Source organism: Crocodylus porosus, unplaced genomic scaffold (assembly GCF_001723895.1).
Source record: "Crocodylus porosus isolate Cpor-Errol unplaced genomic scaffold, CroPor_comp1, whole genome shotgun sequence".
Lineage (NCBI taxonomy): Eukaryota > Metazoa > Chordata > Crocodylia > Crocodylidae > Crocodylus > Crocodylus porosus.
The window spans coordinates 47,955,535-47,977,877 of NW_017728931.1; the positions used below are offsets into that span (position 1 = coordinate 47,955,535).

A 22,343-nucleotide genomic window follows, 5' to 3' on the forward strand; every position below is an offset into this window, starting at 1 on the left:
GGGGAACCCCACTGCCCACGTCCCTCCAGGTCGAAAATGGCCCATCCACCACCACTCTCTGGGTGTGGCCCTCCAGCCAGTTAGTGACCCATTTGACTGTGTAGGTGTTGACGCCACAGTCTCTTAGTTTTTTAATGAGAATGGGGTGAGAGACGGTGTCGAAGGCCTTCCAAAAGTCCAGAAAGACTATGTCCACTGCTACCTTTGCGTCTAAGGATTTGTGACCTGTTGTCACAGAAGTTGTCTGCTCCAGCAGAACAGGGAGGCATTCTATAGTACCCTCCAGCTTCTGGTCTGGGCCACTGCAGACGTGGCTGCCTTTCCGGAATCAAAAGTGAATGTTTGCTCATTTGCTTATAGGTTCAAGCTACGCATCTTTAACTAACCTGTGAAGATTGACTTGATTCAGCCTTGGACTTTTTCTGTACTTAGCCTTTAAAGCTGTGGGCCAGATTGACCCAGTTCAGGATACAGCTGGGTGGGCACTAGGACCTAACTGTAGCTGGTACTGTCGGCCAGGGGAGAGCACCAGCTTCCAAAGCACCAGGTCCATGGACTGGATCAAAGGCTCTTTGGACCACCATAGGTTGCCAGTGCCTGGTATTGGGGGTGTGGTGTTAAGCAAGTTAATGTTATGGGCCTTATCTAAGGAAGTGTGTGTGTAAGTTGGAAGATGGTAAAGGAGGTTATTGTGGTTATTGGATCATTTCAAAGTACTGGGTGAAGTTGTCATCTCAGGTAAGAATATAATCTTAGCAGCTGTCTTTTGGATGGACTGATGTGGAGGTGAGAGAGAAGATTGCCATTATGAAGTTGTAGATGAGGATGTTGTACAGCAAAGATGAGAGCTTCAGCATGTTGTGAAGGTAAAAAAGAGTAAGGTTTGGCTGTGGTTATGGTATATATTAGGGGAATGAGACAGTGAAATGGTAGGTGCATGATGTATTGTAATAGAGAGGATGCTGTTGTCACAGTAACAGAAAGGGTAAGTGAAGAGAGAGCTGAACTTTTCCATATTAAGATAAATTTAGGCTATTTTTTGTCAGGAAAACATGCATGAGGAAATATCACTGGTGGCTGAAGTTCAGGATTGGCTGGAAAGAAATGGGGAGTAGAAAAATAGATTTGAGAGCCCATGGCATAGAGTTGAAATTATGAGCAATTAAGATTTTATGCCAGTGTCTTGTCACTGGTTGCCTGGACAATTTCATTAAAAAGTCCTAAATCTATATTTGTCTCCCCTCCCTGTGGCATTTTGGTGTATGCTTATCTTAAACAGAGAAGGAGCAGATGGTAGTGATGAAGAACATGGACAGACTGAAGACAACAGCATGGACACTGCTACTGTTGAGGCTGCTAAACCTGCTCAGGCAGACGGAGACCAGGAAGAAGATACTGAAAAGTTGAATGATGATGAGCTGGCAGAATATGATCTGGATAAATATGATGAAGAGGAGAACACAGGTAAGATAAGTCCGTTTATCCTGTCAGTGATGCAGGGTAAATGGGTGAGTCTACATATGCACTTTAATGCTTAGTAGCCTATTTTACTGTGCATTAAAGCATCACATAAAAAACCATGAAAGTATGCTAATGCACAGTAAAATAAGCTACCAAGGATTAAGTGTCACTTAAAAACCATGCACACTCGTTACTGTGCATTAAAGCAGCCTAATGTGCATTTGTTTAGTACCTCACATTAGAGGGTGCCTATAGACGTGTAATTACAGCGCGTCAGAGCAGACTCAGTTAACTGAGTCTGCTGAAGCGTGGCAATTATCATGCTCCAGCAGACTCCAGTGTCACATGTATCAACGTCGCTGCACTGAAAAATGGCAGTGGGATTGCTTTAACTCAAGCTCATTCAACAAGCCTTAGTTAAAGCGCCCCCACTGCCATTTTTCAGTACAGGGACACTGATGCACGTGATCCTCTGGGCACTTTAATTAGAGTGGCTCTTGGAGCTGCTGTAATTGAAGCACACCCCCACCCTGGCCCACCCTCCGAGCATATGTATAAACACCGGGAGGTACTAAATGTAATGTGTATTAGGAAGAGCTCCTTAATGCAAGTGTAGACGTGCTCATTGAAAAATAAAGTGTGCCTCTTACGTTAGGTCAGTGCACCCATCATTAATACCAGAAAGCTTTTTCAATTTTCTTTAGTGCAGCAGTTCCCAACGCAGTGCCCATGGGCACCATGGCACAGCCCCCCCCCCCGGCTCTCCCCCGAGGTTTATTCAGGTGCCTTCATGCATTTTCATGATCAGTAAAAATCATTATTCCCACAAAAAATGCTGTCACTTTTGATTGAACTCAGAACAGCAACACTTCAAAAAATTTTTTCGCAGGCTGTACACCGTGGCTGCCAAAATGAGACTGAGTCAGTCTGCCTGATGCAGTGACAGAGTGGTACTTACTACTCCTTCCCCAAACGAAACTATGTGCATAAGCATGTCTGGGATTCTAAATTCAAACTTTTAATATATATATATTGGTGTCCACTGCTTTTTCTTTTAAATTTGAGTGTGCCGTTGGGCACATAAACATTGGGAACCCCTGCTTTAGTGAGTGTCTGATTTAAGATGCTTTCAGTGTAAACATTGTGGAAAAGGCTGTATTATCCTATGCTCAGAGATTGTTACATTCTATTTCTTCTCCTTTTAGTTTCCTATATAAACGGCTTTTTTCCCCCAGCCCCTAAGGCACTCTAATTTTTCTTACTTAGTAACTGGTTGCTATTAGTTTATTGGCATGAGAATAAATTGGTTGCCATTGACTGGGCCATCATTTTATAGACAGAGGGTGTGTGGGTGTGTGCATGTGTAAATGCACAGTTTTGTTGGAGATAGGGACATGAAAGGTTAACCAATTAATTGCTTAAACAACGTGGCCAGTGGTAACCAGTTAGTTTACCAGTTACTGAGAACTTTTACAGTTTTTTCTCCAATGCCTGATGAAGGGTGTTTGTGCCCGAAAGCTTGCAATTAAAGAATTTTTTTTGCAAAAATCTTGTCGGTCTAATAAAAGATATCGTCTCTACTACAAGTCCTGATTGCCCTTTCCTCTAGACCAATACGGCTACAACCTGGATACCTGGTGCATGGCAGGGTGCACTCGGGCAGTTAAGGGGAAAGAGAACCCGCACAGTGGGGAAAGGCAAGTGGGGGGTCTCATACCCATAGTCTATGAGGTTAAGAAGGAAAACGGGCTGCTTAATGATTCATCAGTTAAAAAATTAGCTGTTCCTTCACATCTGCTCCCTCCCTCCCAGCACAAGGCTTTACCTGGGCTGTGTTGTCTGGCTGGGCTTGCCACTGCCTCCTCCCTCCCCCCACCCCAGAGCCCTGGGATTTTGAGGTTAGATGGATAATTTTTTATAAACTATATTTACATCCCTAGTTGGAGGGACTTCAGTGTATGTATCCCAGCTTTCACATACTTGCCAGAAATCCATAGCTATGTACTTTTTCATTTGATTTTTGTTTGCCAAGTAATATTCTTCAGTAAGTAGTTGCTGATGCTCTGAAATTCTCTTTAGATGTTGGGAACCTTGAAGACACTTTAGCTGGTCTTACAGTATATGGGAGTAATGAACATGATCCTTACATCACTATTAAAGACACTGTAAGTATTAAGACCGTAAAGATTTAAGCATCTGAAATAAATAAACTAAGTGTTGGGTAAAATTTCGAAGACTGCCTGACTACCTTAGAATCTTAAGTCCTAAAAGTCTGTGGGACTTTAGGTCCTATGTGCCTAAGACTAATTTTGTTTACATTAGGTCTTGTGATCAAACTGATCACTTGTACTACTGTCCTAAGGTTTTCTCTTCTGTTTGTTTTCACTAATCGTAATGGCTACATTTTGGGAATGCTGGTACAGTAGAGGGTATTCACATGACTTGACTGCACTTTTAATATAGTACCCTAAGGACCATGGCTGACCAAATAGATGGGCATCTTTGAACTTATATTAGCTAGTATTGTCACATAACAGCCAGAATTCGTCCTTGCATCCTGCCAGCTAGATTTTTCCCTCTAGGTGTGGAGGCTTTTGTCAACGATTGCAAACTTTTCTGGACAATGGTGTCCACTAGGCCAGGGCTCTTGTACACCCTGCCTGCATCTCTTATCTTCTGCCCTTCAAGGCCTATAAGGGAATACAGCCTCAAATTCCATTCCAAAGTCCTTCTGACTCTTTTGGACAGTGACAAAAACTCAATGATCTGCAGGGATCCTGGTTTTCTTTGATTTAAAAAAAATTTCAAAAGTCTCTGGCTTTAAGAAACACCCTAAAATCCACATTTTTCCATGATTAAAACAAAACACCACTACATATTATTCAAATGGATATGGCATTTTAATCATGGAAAAATGTGGATTTTGGTTGGGGGAGGTTTAAAGCAGAGCTGTTTGGGGGTTTTTTAATCAGAAAGAACCAGGATCCCTGGTGATCTGCCACAACCCTTATTTGTCTAAGTGCGTTACTGCTGACTGTTTAGTTTAGTGTTGATCAATTTTTGCCATGTTTTTATATTTGTTCAGGGTTTCTTCGAGTTTCACTTTTGCCTATATAGAGCTCGTTTCACAAGAAGTTTTAGCCTCTAGATCAGATAATTGGTTTGGAAGAACAGTTCAGTGACTAAGTCATATCCTTCAGGATGCAGACAGTCTTGTCAATTATCTGGTGGAGATCTGTGCAGAAAATCATCTAATAGATTGTTTTAATTGCAGTTCTTCCAAGTGATTGCTCAAACACTCCAGGCAGGTCCCCATATGCAGTGAGGTTCAGTTTGTGGCACCACAAATGTCTTTGTGGCACTACAGACCCTATGTGGTGAATGTTCAAATGTGCCCCATGTTGCAAATTTGCAGCGTGGTACTAAAATTTGCTGCCAGGATTTCCTTGTAGCAAAACCCCCCCAAAAAACCCAGCAACAAAAAACTGAGCAAAAAGTGGAGGCTGGGCCATCCAGAGCAGTGCTCTGGCTGCCGGCCAGGCCTTTGTGCTGCCCACCTGTGCCTCTGCTGCTCCAGGCTACCACTAGCCCCAGCCTCCCGCTCTCTCCACCACTAGCCCCAGCCTCTGGCTGAAGAGCTGGAAGGAGCTGTGCATTGCAATGAAGTGCATGTGCAGGGACGTGCGCTGCAGCAATTTGTGCCACCGCAAGCACTCTGCATGCATGGCCACGGCCTCCATGTCCTCCTCTGTTTTGAAGTCTAACAAGGAATCTCATTAGACAGATAGGAGTCAGGTTTGTACCAAGCATGTGTGTACGTTAGTGTTGTGGATAGTCTGCCTTGCGTAGTCAGCTGGTTGTCTCGCTGCTTCTGTGAGTCTTCAGTATGGCATTAGATAATAGGGAGACATTTCAAAAGTTGAGAGGAGTGTTAGTCTGAAGTCCAGCAGAAGGCAAGACAGGGTTCCACCTAGGGAACCAATTCATTCAGAGAGGCCTTAAGCTACTTCGTCAGGTGCTGTGAAATGGATTTGCAGAAAGCAGGGGTACTAAATAGAAAGGAATAAAGTGATTTAAACACAAAGGATAAGGACGGGGAGGGGATGCTGCTGAGAGAGGCAAAAGTTGGTAAAAAATAAATAAATAGAAGTTTAAGTGGTTATAAAAGGGGAACTTCCTGAGAGATTCAGAAGGGCAGTAACTGCCTAGCTCCCTTCTTTTACAATTGCCAAGGCTTCCTGACTTCCAGGTAGCTCAGAAAGGTGTCATTTTGTTCTAGCATCTCAAGTAGTGAATCTTGTAGCTTTTCTGCAGGAACTTTATTATAAGCTCATGGGTATTTTATGAGTAGCAATGTTAAAAGCTGGGTCTTGTGTTTATTAAAATAAACGCATTCAAGCAATTGGATAGCTGCCTGTACCAGCCACAGATCAAAAACTTACCTAGAAAAACATATATATGATGACAGGAAACTAGATGAAAGTTTGAAATGCAAAGGCAAAAACAAGGCATTGCAGATGTTTCAGGTCTGAGGTGATGGTGGCTTGTTTCTGGGGCACAAGTAGGTGGTGTCAGTGAGATTGAACCTCAGCACTATGCACAACTCTAGTACTTCCACTGTTTGAAAGGAATAAAAAAGGGTCTTCAAAGAGCAGTAAAATGAGTGTAGTTTCTTTAACAAGGTGAATGTGCCATTTGTGAAGTATTATGGCTTGTTTTAGAAAGTACTTCCAGTAATGGCCAACACTTGAATTCATTTGGAGTAGCTTCCATTATCCATTAGCTTTATTTTATGCTAGTCCTGTTTACTTTATAGAGATGTTCAAGGTTTGTAGACCTTTTGGGAAATAAATTGCCCATGTGGGACTCTTATCACTAAGAGTTTGGGGAAACAGTGTCTGAAATGTGTCTGCAAGTCTGGAAAGGGTTGAGGGGTGGAGGAAGCAGTTTGTGCATTGTGTTGGGGTTGTTTCGTAAGAAGTTTTTGTGTGCAGTACCCATGTGTCCTTTAAATCCATCTAGGCCCACACCAACATCCCCTCTGTCCATTTAATAGTTATCTAGCCTCCCTGCTCTCAGGCATCCTGGGGTGGGGGTGTTCCTCCTTATTTTACTGTGTAAGATGTCCTCAGAGGCTTGGCTTTCTGATCTTTCATGGAGCTAACACCAAGTTGTTTCAGTAAATTTCAGCACCATTTTTTCTTCTCTCTATCCTCATTGCTTAGGACCAGTATGAGCAGGAAGACTTTTTTATTAAGCCCAGCGACAATCTTGTACTTTGTGGCCGAGTTGACAAGGACCACTGCAATCTAGAGGTTCATGGTAGGTAACCAGTTTGTTTATACCAGTAGAGCCAGAAAATAGTTTGATTTCCAGGCTTGTTTCTTGCATCTTTGCAGGATTGCTTTTATCACTTGATGGCAAACTGAGGCATCGCAGTTTTTATTCCAGCCTGTTTGTTTCCACGTTTGGGGAAGTTAGTATTTGCTTTGTTAGTTTGTTTGGGAGTATATCATGTACAGTTGCTTGTTTTATCCTTCCCTTTGGTGTAACAAATGCTTTTCAAATTCTCTTATAGTTTACAATCATGAAGAGGACTCATTTTATGTACATCATGATATCATCTTACCTGCCTACCCTTTAAGTCTGGAGTGGCTAAACTTTGATCCCAATCCTGAAGAAACTCCAGGTAAATATGTTTTGAGGATGCTGAAGCTATCTGACGGTAACAATTTTTAAATGTGACCTACATAATTAACTTCGAGCTGTGACTAAGTAATGGTTTTCTTTCAGCAGTATTAGCACAAAAGTAAAACCAAGACACAGAGAGGAAAAAAACTAATCATGTAGGTGAACCATTAATTTTCTACAGCAGGAGATACTCATTTATGTTTTTCCCCCAGCCTTTTACTAATGTTATGCCAAGTTGCTTAAGTGAAACGCCAGTGCTGATAGCAATAGCAAACAATCTATCTATCTAGACTAAAGGAAAACTTTTTTCACCATTGCTTTGTTTGAAAATGATGGTAATTTTTTTTGTTCTGGTTCTCTTATTTTTTTGTTCAGAGAAGCAATGACTCATCCACTAAGTCAAATGTTAAACTGGGAGACCATTTTTAAACATTGCCAGGCTGTACTTTTTTCCTGTTGTTGGAGAGTTCATTGGATGGTAAATTGTATTAATAAGGAGTAAATGTTACAAGCGAAATAATATCTTTAAAATGGCTGTGTATCAGGTGGGGTTTTTTTTAATGTGCTTAGAGCCTTTGATAGATATATGGACATAAATATTAAGCAAATGTTGAAATGCAAAACGTGTCTTTATTATTGTTTATTTTTACTTTTATGTAAGCCTAGGTAACCTTGCTATCATTTTATTTTTCCTTCTTCAGGAAATTATGTTGCTGTGGGTAACATGACTCCTGTTATTGAGGTGTGGGACCTTGATATTGTAGATTCCTTAGAACCAGTCTTTTCCCTTGGAAGTACAAAAGAGAAAAAGAAGAAAAAGAAAGGAAAGAAGGTAATGAAAACACGGACTAATCTGCTTAGTTTAGAAAGTGTTTTGGCAGGGATCACATTGTTGTCAGCCCTTGTACTATGGGTGCTCAGCCCCTGGCCTGTGGACCAGATCCAGCCCAGGGAGTTATGCCATTCAGCCCACAGGGGTCCCCATGGCCCCCAAAATTTGGTGGCAGGGAATTGGTGGCAGCAGTTGCCTTGCTGCCGAATTTCCAGACCCTTAGACAGCCCCACGGGCCCAATTAGCACACTGGATCAGCATGCAGAGAGGGCCCAGGGCCCAATCTGATGGTGCAGAGCCCTAAAGAAATGGCACAGGGCCCTGATCTTGTGGTAGGCCAAGTGAAGGCTGTGCAGGGTCCAGTCACACAGCTGGCCCACTGCACCAAAAGGTAGAGCACTACTGGCTTATGTGATTGTCATCCCACTGGCGTACAGGTAATTAAAGAAAGCACATCTGCAAGAAATCATGCTGGTTTACTGGTTTATTCGCGGTTCAATTCAGAGGCTTACATTCAGTATTTTTAGTGTGATTCAGTGAGTTGGAAAGACTTGAGGCTAGGAAAGAGCAGGCTGACAGCAGTATTGCAGGCTCAAACACGTCACTGTTCTTCCTTTAAGGTTTTTTGTACGCACACAAATAAGGAATTTAAAGACTTAAGTGAACATGGCAGGCTTTGGAGCTTAGCTCTCTCCTTTCTAAATTTTAAAGGAATTAGGAATTATTTGTTGGTGACTCCGGAATCACTGGGGAAAAGATGAGTGGGTGGCAAAGGCTGCAGGGTGGGTGCAGTAGGTAGGAGAGACCCAGGGAGACTGCAGATCAGTAGATGAGCAAAAGAACCTATGCCAGCTGGCTGAATGGAGTAGCCACTGTGGCATGCTGATCAACCAAAGAAAGGAGTAAGGTGGGAAGAAGTATTGATGAAACAGCTGTACGTAAAGAGAGGGATACAGCAAGTGGGAGAATGCCAAAATTGTCAGCCCAATGCCTGCCCTCATCTGACCAGCAAAGAGCACACTAAGAAGTTAATGGAAAGAAGCTACATCATTTTAATATCACTTTAAACTATATCTGTGTGCAGAGTTCAGCTACAGAAGGGAAGGTGGAAGGGCATACTGATGCAGTTCTTGATCTTTCATGGAACAAACAAAGCAGGTAAAAGACATTTTTTAAATTTACAAATATGGAGATTGAGAGTTGATTTTTCCACCCCCCCTCCCCAAATCTTCATTCATCCGCAGCTTGACATGTACTGCACAAAACTCAACCGGACAGTGCTGAGGTTGAGCACAATGAAAAAGTATTCAAAAATACAAATTGCAAAAATACTCCTCCTCCTCCTTTCAGGTTGGGCGAGTCTCTGATTTGATTTGCTCTGACACTTCAGAATTGTTATCTTTGGCTCATCTTCATACACCTGCTGCAGTTTGCTCCACAGCATAAACTAGAATAGCCCAAGGACTGTTTTGCTTGGCAGCTGCAGTATGTGCCCTAAGGCACCCCTCTGACAGACAACGGTGACTGCAAGGCAGTCCTGGTCCTGACCCCACTCCTTAGGCTATGTGCCCTCTCTCCTTTCACGTGTTGCCTCTGTGTCATGAACCAAAAACAGCAAGAGGCAATTAAGGAGCCAGTATATATAGATACAGAGTAGTTTTTCCAACTCCTGTGATTCATCTTAGCAAAGGGCATCTTCCATTGTGTGCTATGTCCATTTTAGGATGTCCCACTGTCAGAGCTACCCAGAGCAGGTCAGTCACAAACAGGAGGAGAGTTGGGGCTGGGTCCAGTGTGCCAACTTGAGCAAAGAATTTATTTTATTATCCAAGTTAGTATTTTTTTAATAGTGCAACTGATTAGGGTCCTCAGCACAGACCTTGAACGTATTTTTTTTAACTAGATACAATGTGATCTTTTTCTGCTGTCAGACTCAGTAGATGCATACACCTGTGTTGTTTTGCCATACTTCTTTGTCAATTAGTATTAGCCATCTTAACTGAAAAGTCCCAGTTATCCAGACATTAGAGAAAAGAAAATCTGTCCTAAAGAAATGGAGCAAATCTATGAAGGATGATTGACTTTTAATTGACCATTGCTATCTATTGCAAAAAGAATGGGTCATATAAATAAGATGAATGTATATTATAAATCTGGTAGCTCAGTCAAACACATCCAGTTTAGGCAACATTTCTGCTACTATTCTTGCTGGTATTGGTAGCACATAAAATAGCTTTTATGTTGATTAAACCAGTTTATCTTTGCAGCAGTCCTGACTGACCTTTTTGTACCATTAAACAACTGAATAAAGTGACTGTCATTCGTAGTTTTATGGTGCACCAAGTAATAACTTTGGTGATATCAGTAAGTATGTGATTGTAGGAAAAATCAGTCCTGAATCAGAAAATCTGAGTACAACTCAAGAACTCAAAAAGCAACTTTCATATAACATTTGAAATCGCATTTTAAAACTTTAGACCTACTGTGCCAGTTCCTTATAGAAAACTTCTGCCTCTGGGCCATAACAGCAATATTTCTGGGATGCCCTTGTAGTCTGCACTCTGTCTTCTGCAGACAGCTTGTGGGGGTGGGGAGGAGGATGGGATAGGACATAATTTTGCTAATGAATATCATCTGCCATTCATTCAAAAATGTCATTCTAATTAGGGAGGGATCAGGGAAGCTTCAAACGCGCTTAAAGTACAAGATCTGTCACCATCAGAGGAATAGTTGTGAACTTGTGCATTTTATAATTCCCTGGCAGTGTGGTTTGGTTTTGTCTGATTTAGAGTTTTTATTTCTGTGTATGTAGTGCCTACCACAGTTGATTTCTGAGCTTTGATCCCGTGGTCTAACTGTAGAATTTTTGTTGGTCCTTTGACTTCAGTGGGATGACCAACTTGAATAAGAGGCTTCCTTTTCAGCCTCTCCATTAGTTAATTAAGTTAAAGGCCCAAATGATAAGCCTTTGCACAGACTGTTTGCTAAACATTGGGCTGGGGGGGGGAAGGAGAGAGAAGAGGAGGAAGGTTTGCTGCATGAGTGATATTCAAATCTATATTGTTTGGCCTATATTTGAAAATATTGCCTTTAAAAATGTGTGAAAAGGAATTAGTTCTTAAACTTCTTTGCTTTATAGTGTTAGAATTGTATCGCCCACTGCAGGATATTTTTCTGAATGTGGAAAAAATACAGATGAAACTGTATCTGCGGTACACTGCAGGTCTATCACATCAGTAAAATAATAGATCTTTTGTACAGATATATATAACTTATATACTATGAAGGCTGTAGACTAGGACTCATTTGAAACCAGGATCAGGCTTTATATGTCTTTACGGCCTGAGGCATGTGTAAGCAACCTGAAGTTTTTCCTTTTGACTTATTACCAGAAACGTTTTGGCAAGTGCATCTGCTGACAGCACTGTCATTCTGTGGGATATGTCCCTGGGTAAACCAGCAGCAAACCTGGCATTGCACACAGACAAGGTATGTGAATATTGGTGTATTTCATACACTGTAAAATGTGGGGGAAAAACATGCTGAAATCTTATTACATTGGTTGCTTAAAGTTGAGCTCTAATGTTACAAAGCTGCTTTACTCGCAACCAAATGTACAAAAAACTCAATTTTATGAATGAGTTGCTTTTATGGGTATAAAGCTCTATGATCTTTGTCAGAAGGCATGCTTGTCATATCCTTTCGAGAGTTTGAGGGAATAACTAGTAGAGATTTTCAAGCTGTCATAGCAAACCTTTCATAGCTACATAAAATCATCATGATAATCTTAAAAAGTGGAAATGTAAAAGTGTTGCAGTAAGCAACAGTAAAATAGATCCTCAGATTAGGTCACATTGTGAGCCTCTCCTATAAGGGGAAGTGAGAGCTGAAACATGCAGTCACCTACCATAAGTTAGTTTTATTAAATAACTCTTGGGTATCATGATGGGCTGGCTGCTTTATTTTGGTCTGTCTTATGCTGCCCTTCCCAACAAAAGCTCAGAGATATGTAGACCTCTTTGTAAGTAAAATGTGAAAGCTTGTTAAGTCTCAAAAACCTGTCTGTCAGCACAGTCCCTGCCTTTGGCAAAATTCTCTTGTAGCAGGAAAATATATATTAAAATAACTGATTCATCTTTTTTTGTCATACTGGAAGCAGATACCTTTTTGTCTTTCAAATATTTTGCATATCCTGGACTTGAAGAGGATGTGACATGCTTTCTAGAAAACATTCATACTGGCTTTGCCTCTGCTGAAGTCATCTTGATGCTAGTTAGGAGGAACCTCAAATAAAATAATGCTTTGTCAGTATTTCTTAACATGCATTTTGTTTTTACAACAAGCTCCTGGGTTACCAAAAAGTGTAATGGGAGTTGTGTAGATTAGTGCTGTCAGTTATCCTGTCAGTATCAATTGTGTAGATGTATTGGAGAAGTCTGCATTGGTGTTAAAGTCTTCTTGCTTTCTTCAAGGTCCAGACTTTGCAGTTTCATCCATTTGAAACACAGACCCTTATTTCTGGATCTTATGATAAGTAAGTGGGGAAATGTTCACACTTTGTATTACAGGCAGGGCTGGTGACACCAGCTATTATTAAAATGGCTTGATACTTCTGTGTCTTCCTTAGCTTATAACTTCTGTCAAACTTCAGTCATCTGGGTTGAGCTTTTCCATGCCATTTCCTGTCATGGACTAAATTTTTTTTAAGGGTTCAAACGTTCTGAGAATGTTCCTTGATATTTCTTAACCTTAGGGAGCTTGACTCTGCTGCCTTAACATATTTGAACATAGATTTTTTTTTGAGAGAGAGAAATGCGCACAGGTATAGAAAATGTTCAGAGAGGAATATAGAGGTCCCAGTTTTGATGTACAGTCAACTTTAACTGTATAGGCAGGAAGTAATGGAGCCTGATTAACATCTATCATGCTATTTGATTGTTTTTACACTTTTGGTTTCTTCGGCTATTCTTTTGGGTTGCTTTGTTCCTAACACTTGCAGTTGCGTGACTGTCCTTCCTGTTCCCATTTTTTTTCATGGTGATAACCACCTTAATTTCACTTTCCAAATGCAAATCCCATTTCTGTTCTGGTTTTTTAAGGCTTTGCTTCTGTGTTAATACATTATACAGTTATTTCAGGAGTTAATTGGATATTTTCTTTTCCTTTATTTTGGTTCTCTAACACGTTTCATATGGCTTCGTGGATGGGTTTTGCATTTCAATTCCCGGTCTCTCTTTCTCTGTCTGCTTCCAACCACTTGTGCAATGCTGTGAGCTCCCATGGTGGCCTTCTGCAAAGTATCCTGGGACCCAGACTTAATTGAAAGGAATTGTTTTTTGCGGGGGGATATTTGAGACATGAAAGGTGTTGAAGCATCCTTTTAAGAGCTACACTGTAGCTCAAATTGTGCTTCTGTGATATTGTTGATAGAGGTCAGTGTTCTTTGCTTTCAGTTGTAGGCCAGTTTTGGTGTTAATGGAGTTGAAGAGGTTTCTAAAGCAACAGCATCTTTCTTTCATTAACAGTAAACAGCTTTTCATGCTTGTTGCCACTTGAAGAGCTGCTATCCCATCAGGCTGAGCACTAGAATTTTCATCATCCCCCACAAGAGCCACTAACTCCCTTCTGCTCTTGCTTCTTCTGAGAGCAGAATTTCCACTTCTAATGCTTAATTCCCTACTTAAAGCCAATTTGAATATACACTGGTGTGTCCTCCATTCGTTTAGTTTCTTTATTGCAAAAGGAAATTACTTAAGTTTGTATTTTAAGGCATGTGTATTAGGGGTGGGGGTGTAGCTTCCTATGGGATAAGTATATTGCATAGTGAACATATTAGAGCAAGTGGCAGCATTGCTCCTGGAACCCAAGACAAACACTTTGAAACACACGTATCAATCTTAGCCTCATCTGATTTGTTTTTTCAAAAATGAATGATAAAATCTAAATACTTCCTGTCTGTTGAAGTTACTTCCATTATAATTCATGAATGAGTGTATTTTAAACCAGAGTGAAAACATTGATAGGTAAGAATGATATAAAACAAGCTTCACAAAGTGTTCTGGTGCAATTTTTTTTCCTCTAGATCTGCTGTTTTGTATGACTGCAGAAGTCCACAGGATAGCCATCGAATCTGGCGGTTTAGCGGGCAGGTTGAGAGAGTAACATGGAATCACTTTTCACCCTGCAATTTCTTAGTGAGTGTAACCATATGTGTATATACTTGTGTGTGTATTCCACCATTTCCTACTGTTGTGCTTTACCTATTAATGAATGCTTGTGTTCATGTATTCTACTCCTATGGACTCTCCACGATCTGACTAAATGGGTTAATGGAAAGTCAGGCACCCAGCATTCCACACCTTATGTCAGTGATGCTCAACCAGGGTGCCATGAGATCCTTTTAAAGGTGCTGCAGGGTGCCATGCGGTATTGACACTGTTAGGTATGCAAAAACCTACATGTAATTCAAAGAGAAACCCGAAGAGTTCAAATAGGAATCCAGAGTGTTAAAAGTATTATAACCTGTTGTGGTCTTTTTGAGTTCTTTCCAGGACTAGAATTGCCCTCTTATGTTTCTGTAGGCAAAAAAGGTGTGAAAGCTAAGACCTGGCATTTTCTGAGAAGTGCCTTGAGTCTCAAAAAATCAAGAACCACTGTCTTAAATATACTGTACAAAGTTGCCAGTTGACTCTCAATCAGAAGTTTGGTACCTTCTTTCACGCTGGTGCAGCTACAGCACTAGCAAATTGGTCTGCAGTGGTTGTTTTCATCCTGGACTTCTTTCAGTCACAGTGTCTTAGTGCCCAGTGATGGGGATGCAGTTTCCTTTGCTGATCATTGTATTAAATTTAACTTAATTCAGGGATGCTACTGAGGCTATTTGTCAGAATTGCTTATTGTAGCGTGATAGAGCTGGAAGTGAGCACTCCCTCCAGCTCAGACCATGTGCTGTGTTTGCAGTCCCTCTTCCAAGGAGTTGTCCCACACTTGTCTAACAGTAAACACTTGCCCAGTATGCCAACCAAACTGCTCATTCTGTTGAATGTAGAGACACTGGGGTGGGGTCCTAGGTCTACTTTGTTCAACTGTGTTCGTTCATCAGAGCGGTTAAAACCCCTGGACAGTCTAACAGCCCTCAACTCCTCCCATAATACAACTCAACATCCTGCATCACTTCATGTTTCAGTCCTTCTAAAATCATGTGCCCTGCCCTATCTCCACTCCATCCACTGCCACAGTTGTTCTTCAGTCCTCAACTCTCCATGGTGTCTCAGAGTGAGGATCACCTTATCTCCTGTTGGGAGATGAGAGCTCCTGGTGATTTGACTGCTTAACTGTAGCCCTAAAACATAAGATGAGATAAGATCTTTCCTGTTCTGCCTGAACTGATTCCCCTGCTCTGCCTTGCAGTCTCCAAGGAGGTGGAGCAAGAACTTTTGAGTTCTAGCACAGCCCTCTTCCTAGGTTTTGCTACAGCCTCCTTCTTTTGCTACTTCTAAATGGAGATCCCCAATCCGCAGCGCACTTAGGACCTTTGTTTCAAAGGTCAGGTGCAGTTAAAATGTAGTTTTATGTTAATATTTAATCCCTAGGGGTTGCTGCCTTCCTAGGTAGTTGAGCTTGTCAAAAATATCTGAAAATTTGACATTTTGATGGAACATTGCCAAAATGTTAACAAATAAATATTAAATAAATACACATTTAACATTAAAAGTATGTAATAAACAAACAGAGTTTTAGTCTCCAGTTTTATTCAGTTCTTGCTTCTGTGCCAATAAACATGCCTGTTAGCATGAAGTCTGTTGTGCCTGTTAACATCAAGTCTGTTGTGAGGTGGATGCCTTTTCTATAAAACCACCAACTCATTTTGCAGAGACCACTAAGCAGCTATTAGATGGCAACAGCTTTCAGTTACAGTGGACTTGCATGCATTTGAGCTGGCAGGTGAGAGGCAAAAAGCTCTGGATCTTATTTGCTGTCTGGGTCAGCCAGCAATTCAGCTAGGCCAGCTACCTAAGTGCAAGCTGCTTCCAGATATTATTTAAGAAATGTGTTGTGCAGTATCCTGCAGTGCAAGAGTCATCTGATAGTGTCTGCACTGCAGTTTGCAGTGTAGTGTAGAGATACCCAGGCAAGCTTGGATACTGGGGGCAGTCCAGGTATGAAAGCACAGAACTCTGCCTGGCCTAACTTATCCTGTGTATAGGAAATGTAGACATATCCTAAACTGCATGGGTTTTAGATTTAGGTGCCAAACCTTGTTTGCTTCATGTGAAGTCATGTGGTATTACCTTTTTACATGATAATCATGTTTTCCCTAGGCTAGCACAGAAGATGGCTTTGTGTACTGTTTAGATGCTCGTGCTGATAAGCCAGTTTTTACTTTGAAGGCCCATAATGAAGAAGTATCAGGTAAGTTGTACGTATGTCTTTTTGTTTTCCGTTTAAAAAAAAAAAAAAAAAAAAAGGTTAGTATCCAGTCAGAAAATTGTTGTGTAATTGGCTACATAGATAGGAATTTGAGAGAAGCTGTGGTTTCTCATTTAGGAAGGAGTCTTGAGTAGTAGTTATGGTAGCTGGTCATCTAAATACGTTGTTTTTGTTAAATGAGTAAGTCAAGGGGTGTGTATTTTTAACACCGGTGCACTTTTCTCACTAGCACAAACTGTAAGGATGTCAAAACAGTTCCTTTTGTTTGGGTCACATTGGATAAGGTAGTTCCTGTAAAGTGGTTTTGTGGGGGAAAATGAGGATGAACTCTAGAGTCTGACAAGTCAAGATTAACACTGGAACACACAGCCTGGATCAGTGATTCTTAGTGCATGTGTGCTCTGGAGTTGACTCAGTGATGGGCATGTAGTCTTGAACAGTGAAGGAAATCTGTCTGGGAAATGACAGAAGAAAGCCAGTCGGGGATATCATTAGCAGCTGAACTGAGGGAGTTGGACCATAACTGTTTTGTGCAAGACACCTGTTACTACTAGAAAAGAAATAAGCCCACTCCTGGGATGCCCTTCCCACTGGGTGGTGGTAATGTCACAAGATTTTCATTCGGTTCCTTTGTCTTCTTACTGGAACTGACTTCAGCATAACATGTGCGGAGAGCATGAGTTGTTTGTTCTTTTGACTTCCATTTCAAAATGTTATGCGGTATAGATGGGTCTGTGCCAGTTTTCTGAGGCTTTTGAATTCATCTGACCTGATCTCATCTTTCAGGGCTACAGTTAAGCAGTCAGATCAAAGGGTGCCTTGTGACATCATCTGCTGATAAATATGTGAAAATTTGGGATATACTTGGAGACAAACCCAGTCTGGTCCATTCCAGGGATATGAAAATGGTAAAGTAACATCCTAAGAGAGTTTATATATAAACCTTGTCTGACAGTTCATTTCTTATATTAACCAGGCTTCATTGTTTTGTTTTCATTAACACTTCATATCCTAAAAAACCCAACAAATGACTCCAAATTGGGGGTCTTGCTCTGAGTACTGTTCATTGGCATCAACACTGGCCACACAGTACGACATATCATGGGCAAGTTTTGCTTCAGTGCCTTGGTCGTGGAGTTTTGGAGCAGCACGCCGGAGCATCGGCAGGGTTGCATACAGGTCTCTAGAGAGTTCCTGGCTATGGCCTGCCTGCTTCATGGAGGAGCACTGGTTTTAGTTCTCTAATGAGCGCACCCTGCTGTTTCAGTTTTCTGGAGAAAATCATTTAAGGAAATTTCAGAGGATTTTCAGTTTGTTCTGCTTGGTCAGAGGAGGTGTCTAAGATGATATTGATGGCCCAGCTACCCATTCAAATTAAAAGCCAGCTGTTACTTTTTTTCAAGCATTAACTTCATAGCTAGTTGGCTGTTTTTATAGCTACAGACTCATTTTTATCATGTAATAATTACTTTGCACTTGTGGCTGGTCTCACTTTGCACATGTGACCAGTCTAAATTTATTGCAATTGACCAGTTAATTGCATAATGGATGTAACGCATAGCAGGGGCCTGACCTACCAACAAAAAGTGTGTTTCTCTTCTCTGTAGGGCATCCTCTTTTGTGCAGCTTCTTGTCCAGATCTGCCGTTTGTCTTTGCTTTCGGAGGGGAGAGAGAAGGGCTACGAGTGTGGGATATCAGCAGCATCTCAGCAGGTAACGTTCTTGATGGAAGCTTCATGCTTGCTTTTCCCTTCCTTCCCCCACCCTCTGCTGAGTCGCTAGTTTTTGTTAATACAACAAATAAATAAGGGTGGGAGAGCGCTACCAGCTCACATGTGAAATGAAGTGTGGCCAGCACCTGGTTCTGCTGCTCACAGCATGCCAGGCACATAGAGCGGTTATGGCCCTGTGGAATTGTAGCCCCAGTGAAGTGGGTGCCTTGATCTTATGCTTGGAAATACAAAGTTGCCCTTAGTCAATACTAGGCTCTATTTCCCAACTCTAAGATTTTTTTAAATTGGAGTCTTGAATCAAAACTTCCTGTATTTGGCAGAAATGAATGTATTCTCCTTTGGCTTCAGGCATTGTCTGATGTGGATGTATGCCACTTTTTAATGCTGTTCTGCATGGCAGATGGAAGATCTTTATGGTTATTGGGATGTTTTGTCTGGCAGCACACTCCTTTAACATGAAATCCTTGACTGCCACTTGGTGGGGGTAGCAGTGGGACCTGACATATGGCCAGTTGCTTTGTTTTAGTATGTAAGCCAGCAGTAGCAATTTTGGGGATCATCTCTAGCTGCTTTTGGAAAGCAAATGACATTTTAAATTGGACTAAAACCAAAATTCTAAACTTAATGTGTTGGTCTGCAAAAAGTCAATAGATCGTCAAGCACTTCAAATTGGTATCACTCCACTTTGCTTGACCTGAAGATGATCTTGAGGAATCACAGACCACATACAGCACAACTACAAAATGGCAGTGAGTGTCCTGTGTGGGAAGAAATAGCATGCCTCCCTCTTAATGTAATTAATTAGCAAAGATGTAGTTTGTCTTGTAATGTAAGACTTGGGCCTCTGTGGCTGGGGAAGGGGGAAAGCTCTCAAGACTGCGTAACTAAGTTTTAGATTCCTGTCTTTTGTTAAAGAAAATCCTGTCCTTTTCTGCATGAGGCATTTATGTAATCTCCTGTTTACATTGCAGTGAATGAAGCGTTTGGAAACAGAGAGAGGCTCGTAGTTGCCAGCGCCAGCTCTGCAGCTAGCAGCTCCCTTGCCAGCAGTAGCAGCAAAAGTTCAGAAGCAGCAATGGAAGCATGACCAATGGAGCCTCCCAAATATACTATGCAAGTGAAAGCAATAAACCAGGGTGTATATAGGGACTACAACGAAATATCTGCTCTGCACAAAGCTCGATTCATTTCTGTAAATGTTTACCAAAAGACTGGATGCGATTTGTAGCGCTTTCTCTCGTGAGAGGAAAGAATTGCCTTGTGGCTCAAAAAGGAGGCAGTCAAGAGGTTCTGCTTTTCTGCCTTTCCCATGGGCGGTGAAGGGTTAAGTCACTAACTCATGAGATTGCCCATCTGTAAAATAGTGGAGATTTGCATCCCAGGCATGCAAACTTTTATTTGTGAAGCGGTATCTATAGTACAAAAGCATGGTGTTCCTCTAGGGAGTACACAGAAGTATTGCCATGAAGAGAGAAATCTCTTAACTGCATAATGAAAATGCTCCTCCTGAAAGTCATGGGTCTTAAGAAAGGTTTTCAAAGTTTGCTAAGGAGATGTGAAATCTCTTAATGTTTCTCACTTGGGGGATTTGCATCCCCAGGTGGGGAACTCTAGGCAGTAAAGGGGGTTGTGAAGCTTTGAATATGTTCCTCAAGTGTAAAACAGAGGAAATTCTGCATTGGTACTCTTCACATGCTTTCCCCTTTCAGATTGTGGAGATCACAGATGGCAGAGTTACACCAGTATGCACTGTAACGCTCGTACCGAGGCAGTCATGGAAATCTTTGCTCACTGAAGAATAGGTCACCACCTTGGAAGGTTGAGAGAGACCCCCTGAGGGCATCGGCAAATATACTGCCTAGTTGCTTTAAAAGGGGAGAGAAAGGTACTGTTCAGGAGTGTGCATCAGCTGGTACAGCACTCACATCTGTATGATCCTTTATTGATGCAAGTGAATTAAATTGCCCCAAATTTGACCCTGAAGGAAGCAGGGTTAAAGCTGCAGCGGTTTTGCTACACTTGCATCACCATGGAATCCTAAAGATATAACTCTTGTATCACAGCAGCTTATGCTATTATCGTGTGGCAGTTCTTACATCTGTCTGTGCCCCTGTAATGTGAAACAGCGCAGGGATGAGCTTTTTACCCCACAGTCATCACAGACAGTTATGGAGATCCTCTTTTAATGCAATCTTTATTCCACTTGCTTAGGTGCACAAAAACATAATACATCTTTCCCCAGTTAGGGGGAATAGAGTTTATAAACATTTTCTGCTGGTGTGGCTTGGAGAAGCAGGACCCAGTGATCTGAATGCCGTATAAACTGCAGCTCGCTTGGACTGTTTAGTAAGTTTTACAGCAACAGTCTGGCTTCATTGTGTCCTTTTTTTTTTGCCTGCTCCATTCTTATTTTAAAGAGACTGCACCTGTCTTTGTGCTGGCTGTGACTAGTGGAAGACTTCCTCTTCAGTACCATGGTCTCACAAGTAGATAGAAATTGGGAACTTGGTCCATTGGCTTTGACCTGACATGGCTTAGATTTTTCTCTTGGTGGGGCTGATGAGTTTTTCCAAATAAGTATAATGTGAAAGAGGCACTGGCTCATCTACAAAAGGAGTGCTGGAGAAGTGCCTGGAAGTGCCTAACCTGTGACTTTGCACTGCACTGTCAGGCAGTCAGTGAGTTGTTTGAATCCCCCTCTCTGGTCCTGGCCCCTGCCACTATATTTGTTTTACTCAGTGACTATTTAATGCAAAATGAAGAAACCTCATTGAAAGGATGACCAATAAACAGGGTTTCCTCCCTGTCAGCACAGTGCTTATTTTGCTAGGGCATAGTGCTCCCCTCACCCATAGCAGCCAGAATGATGGGTCAGGCACAAATAACACCTAGAATGCTTAAAGATGGTTTAAACCAGATGTGCACGGCCTTACAAACCTGTTAAATCAGTTTCAACTCTGCCTGGAATGGTTAAAAAAGACCTGGAAAATCAAGCACAACTTGGAAATCTATTCGCTGTTTTGAGTGGACACTAAGCATCCTGTGCCAGTGGTCTGATCAGGCCTCCGGGCAAGCCCACATTGCACTGCTGCTTGCTTCCTACCAGATACACACCCCTGCACACACTGCTGCTGCAAGTGGCTGCTATGATACGTATCCAGAACTCTACTACTTGCTTTTTTTCCATTTTGTTGGAACTTTTTAACACTGAGCTCCCTTGCACTGTTTGTTCAATAAAAACTTTTTAACAGCAGCCCTGTCTTCACTCTCTACTTGACCACAACCCCTCCCTATACCCTGCCCCACTCTGGCCCCCTTCTGCCACCTCTTACTATTCTGTGCTCCACCTTGTTTTCATGTCTCCAAGCATAGCGCTGCAGGTACTTGCTCCTGCCACCTGGGGATTAGCCTAGGTCTTCAGGTACGTAGCTACCCTGGTGCTCCTGGGGGAGATTCTGCCCCCACCTTCCTGGTCCACTCCTGGCCTCATCACTGCCAGGTGCATGGGACGATCATGTCAGGGAGAGGGTTGGAGGAGTGCAGGCCCCTGGGCGAGTTCCCAGGGAAGATGGGTGGGTGGGTGGAGAGGAAGGTGCTTCAGACCCTCACGGCTCTGTTGGACAGCTCTGTCACAAGACACCAGGGCAATAATCTTCCAACTTCTGCCCTTTCCTGTTAGGACCCCCTGCGCTCTTGCTACTGTTTCTCAGGCCTGAGTCTTTGCACACCACAGCTTTTCCCTTGATTTATGTGGGTTCTGTATGTGCAAATTCACTCTTATGCAACGAACCTTTTCATACCCAAAATTTGTTACAGTCACGGTAAATTCACTCTTACGCGACTGGTGTGGTGGAAGCCCACAGTCAGCTCTTTTGTGCAGTGCATTGTAGGAGGCAGTCACACCAAAATATAGTCTCCTGTGTGGAGTTGTGCTCCTTGCACATCAGCTGCGACATGTTTCTGTAGTTTTCATCCCATTATGGTAACATTCACCACTATCCAGGGGCTACCAAAATTGTCTTGTAAAAGTGGTAGAAATAGTCCTGGGGGTCAGTACAGTTGAGGTCTTAGAATGTATCCCTAGTTGTTACATTGTACAGGAAACCCTCGCTATTTGCAGGTTCAGCATTTGTGGTTTCAAATATTCACAAAGCCTGAACCTCCCATCTTAAATATACTTACAGGAGCTCCTCAGG

At 42.0% G+C, this 22,343-nt stretch overlaps 1 protein-coding gene across 2 annotated transcripts in view; it reads left to right on the forward strand.

Moving 5' to 3' along the window:
* Positions 1-22,343, forward strand: part of PWP1 (PWP1 homolog, endonuclein) — a 31,877-nt gene that overhangs the window by 5,855 nt on the left and 3,679 nt on the right. The window contains exons 3-15 of one of the 2 annotated variants that reach the window (XR_002102881.1): positions 1,280-1,464; positions 3,541-3,626; positions 6,687-6,783; positions 7,040-7,150; positions 7,854-7,984; positions 9,069-9,142; positions 11,377-11,473; positions 12,457-12,518; positions 14,067-14,178; positions 16,306-16,396; positions 17,201-17,322; positions 18,022-18,127; positions 19,119-20,697. Coding sequence is in view for 1 of the 2 variants with exons in the window: in XM_019544798.1 (XP_019400343.1) it covers positions 1,280-1,464; positions 3,541-3,626; positions 6,687-6,783; positions 7,040-7,150; positions 7,854-7,984; positions 9,069-9,142; positions 11,377-11,473; positions 12,457-12,518; positions 14,067-14,178; positions 16,306-16,396; positions 17,201-17,322; positions 18,022-18,127; positions 19,119-19,234 (1,390 nt within the window). In the remaining variant the exon portion in view is untranslated. Of the gene's footprint in view, positions 1-1,279; positions 1,465-3,540; positions 3,627-6,686; positions 6,784-7,039; positions 7,151-7,853; positions 7,985-9,068; positions 9,143-11,376; positions 11,474-12,456; positions 12,519-14,066; positions 14,179-16,305; positions 16,397-17,200; positions 17,323-18,021; positions 18,128-19,118; positions 21,401-22,343 lie in introns of those variants that run through there. The other variant, XM_019544798.1, reaches the window with a different exon arrangement.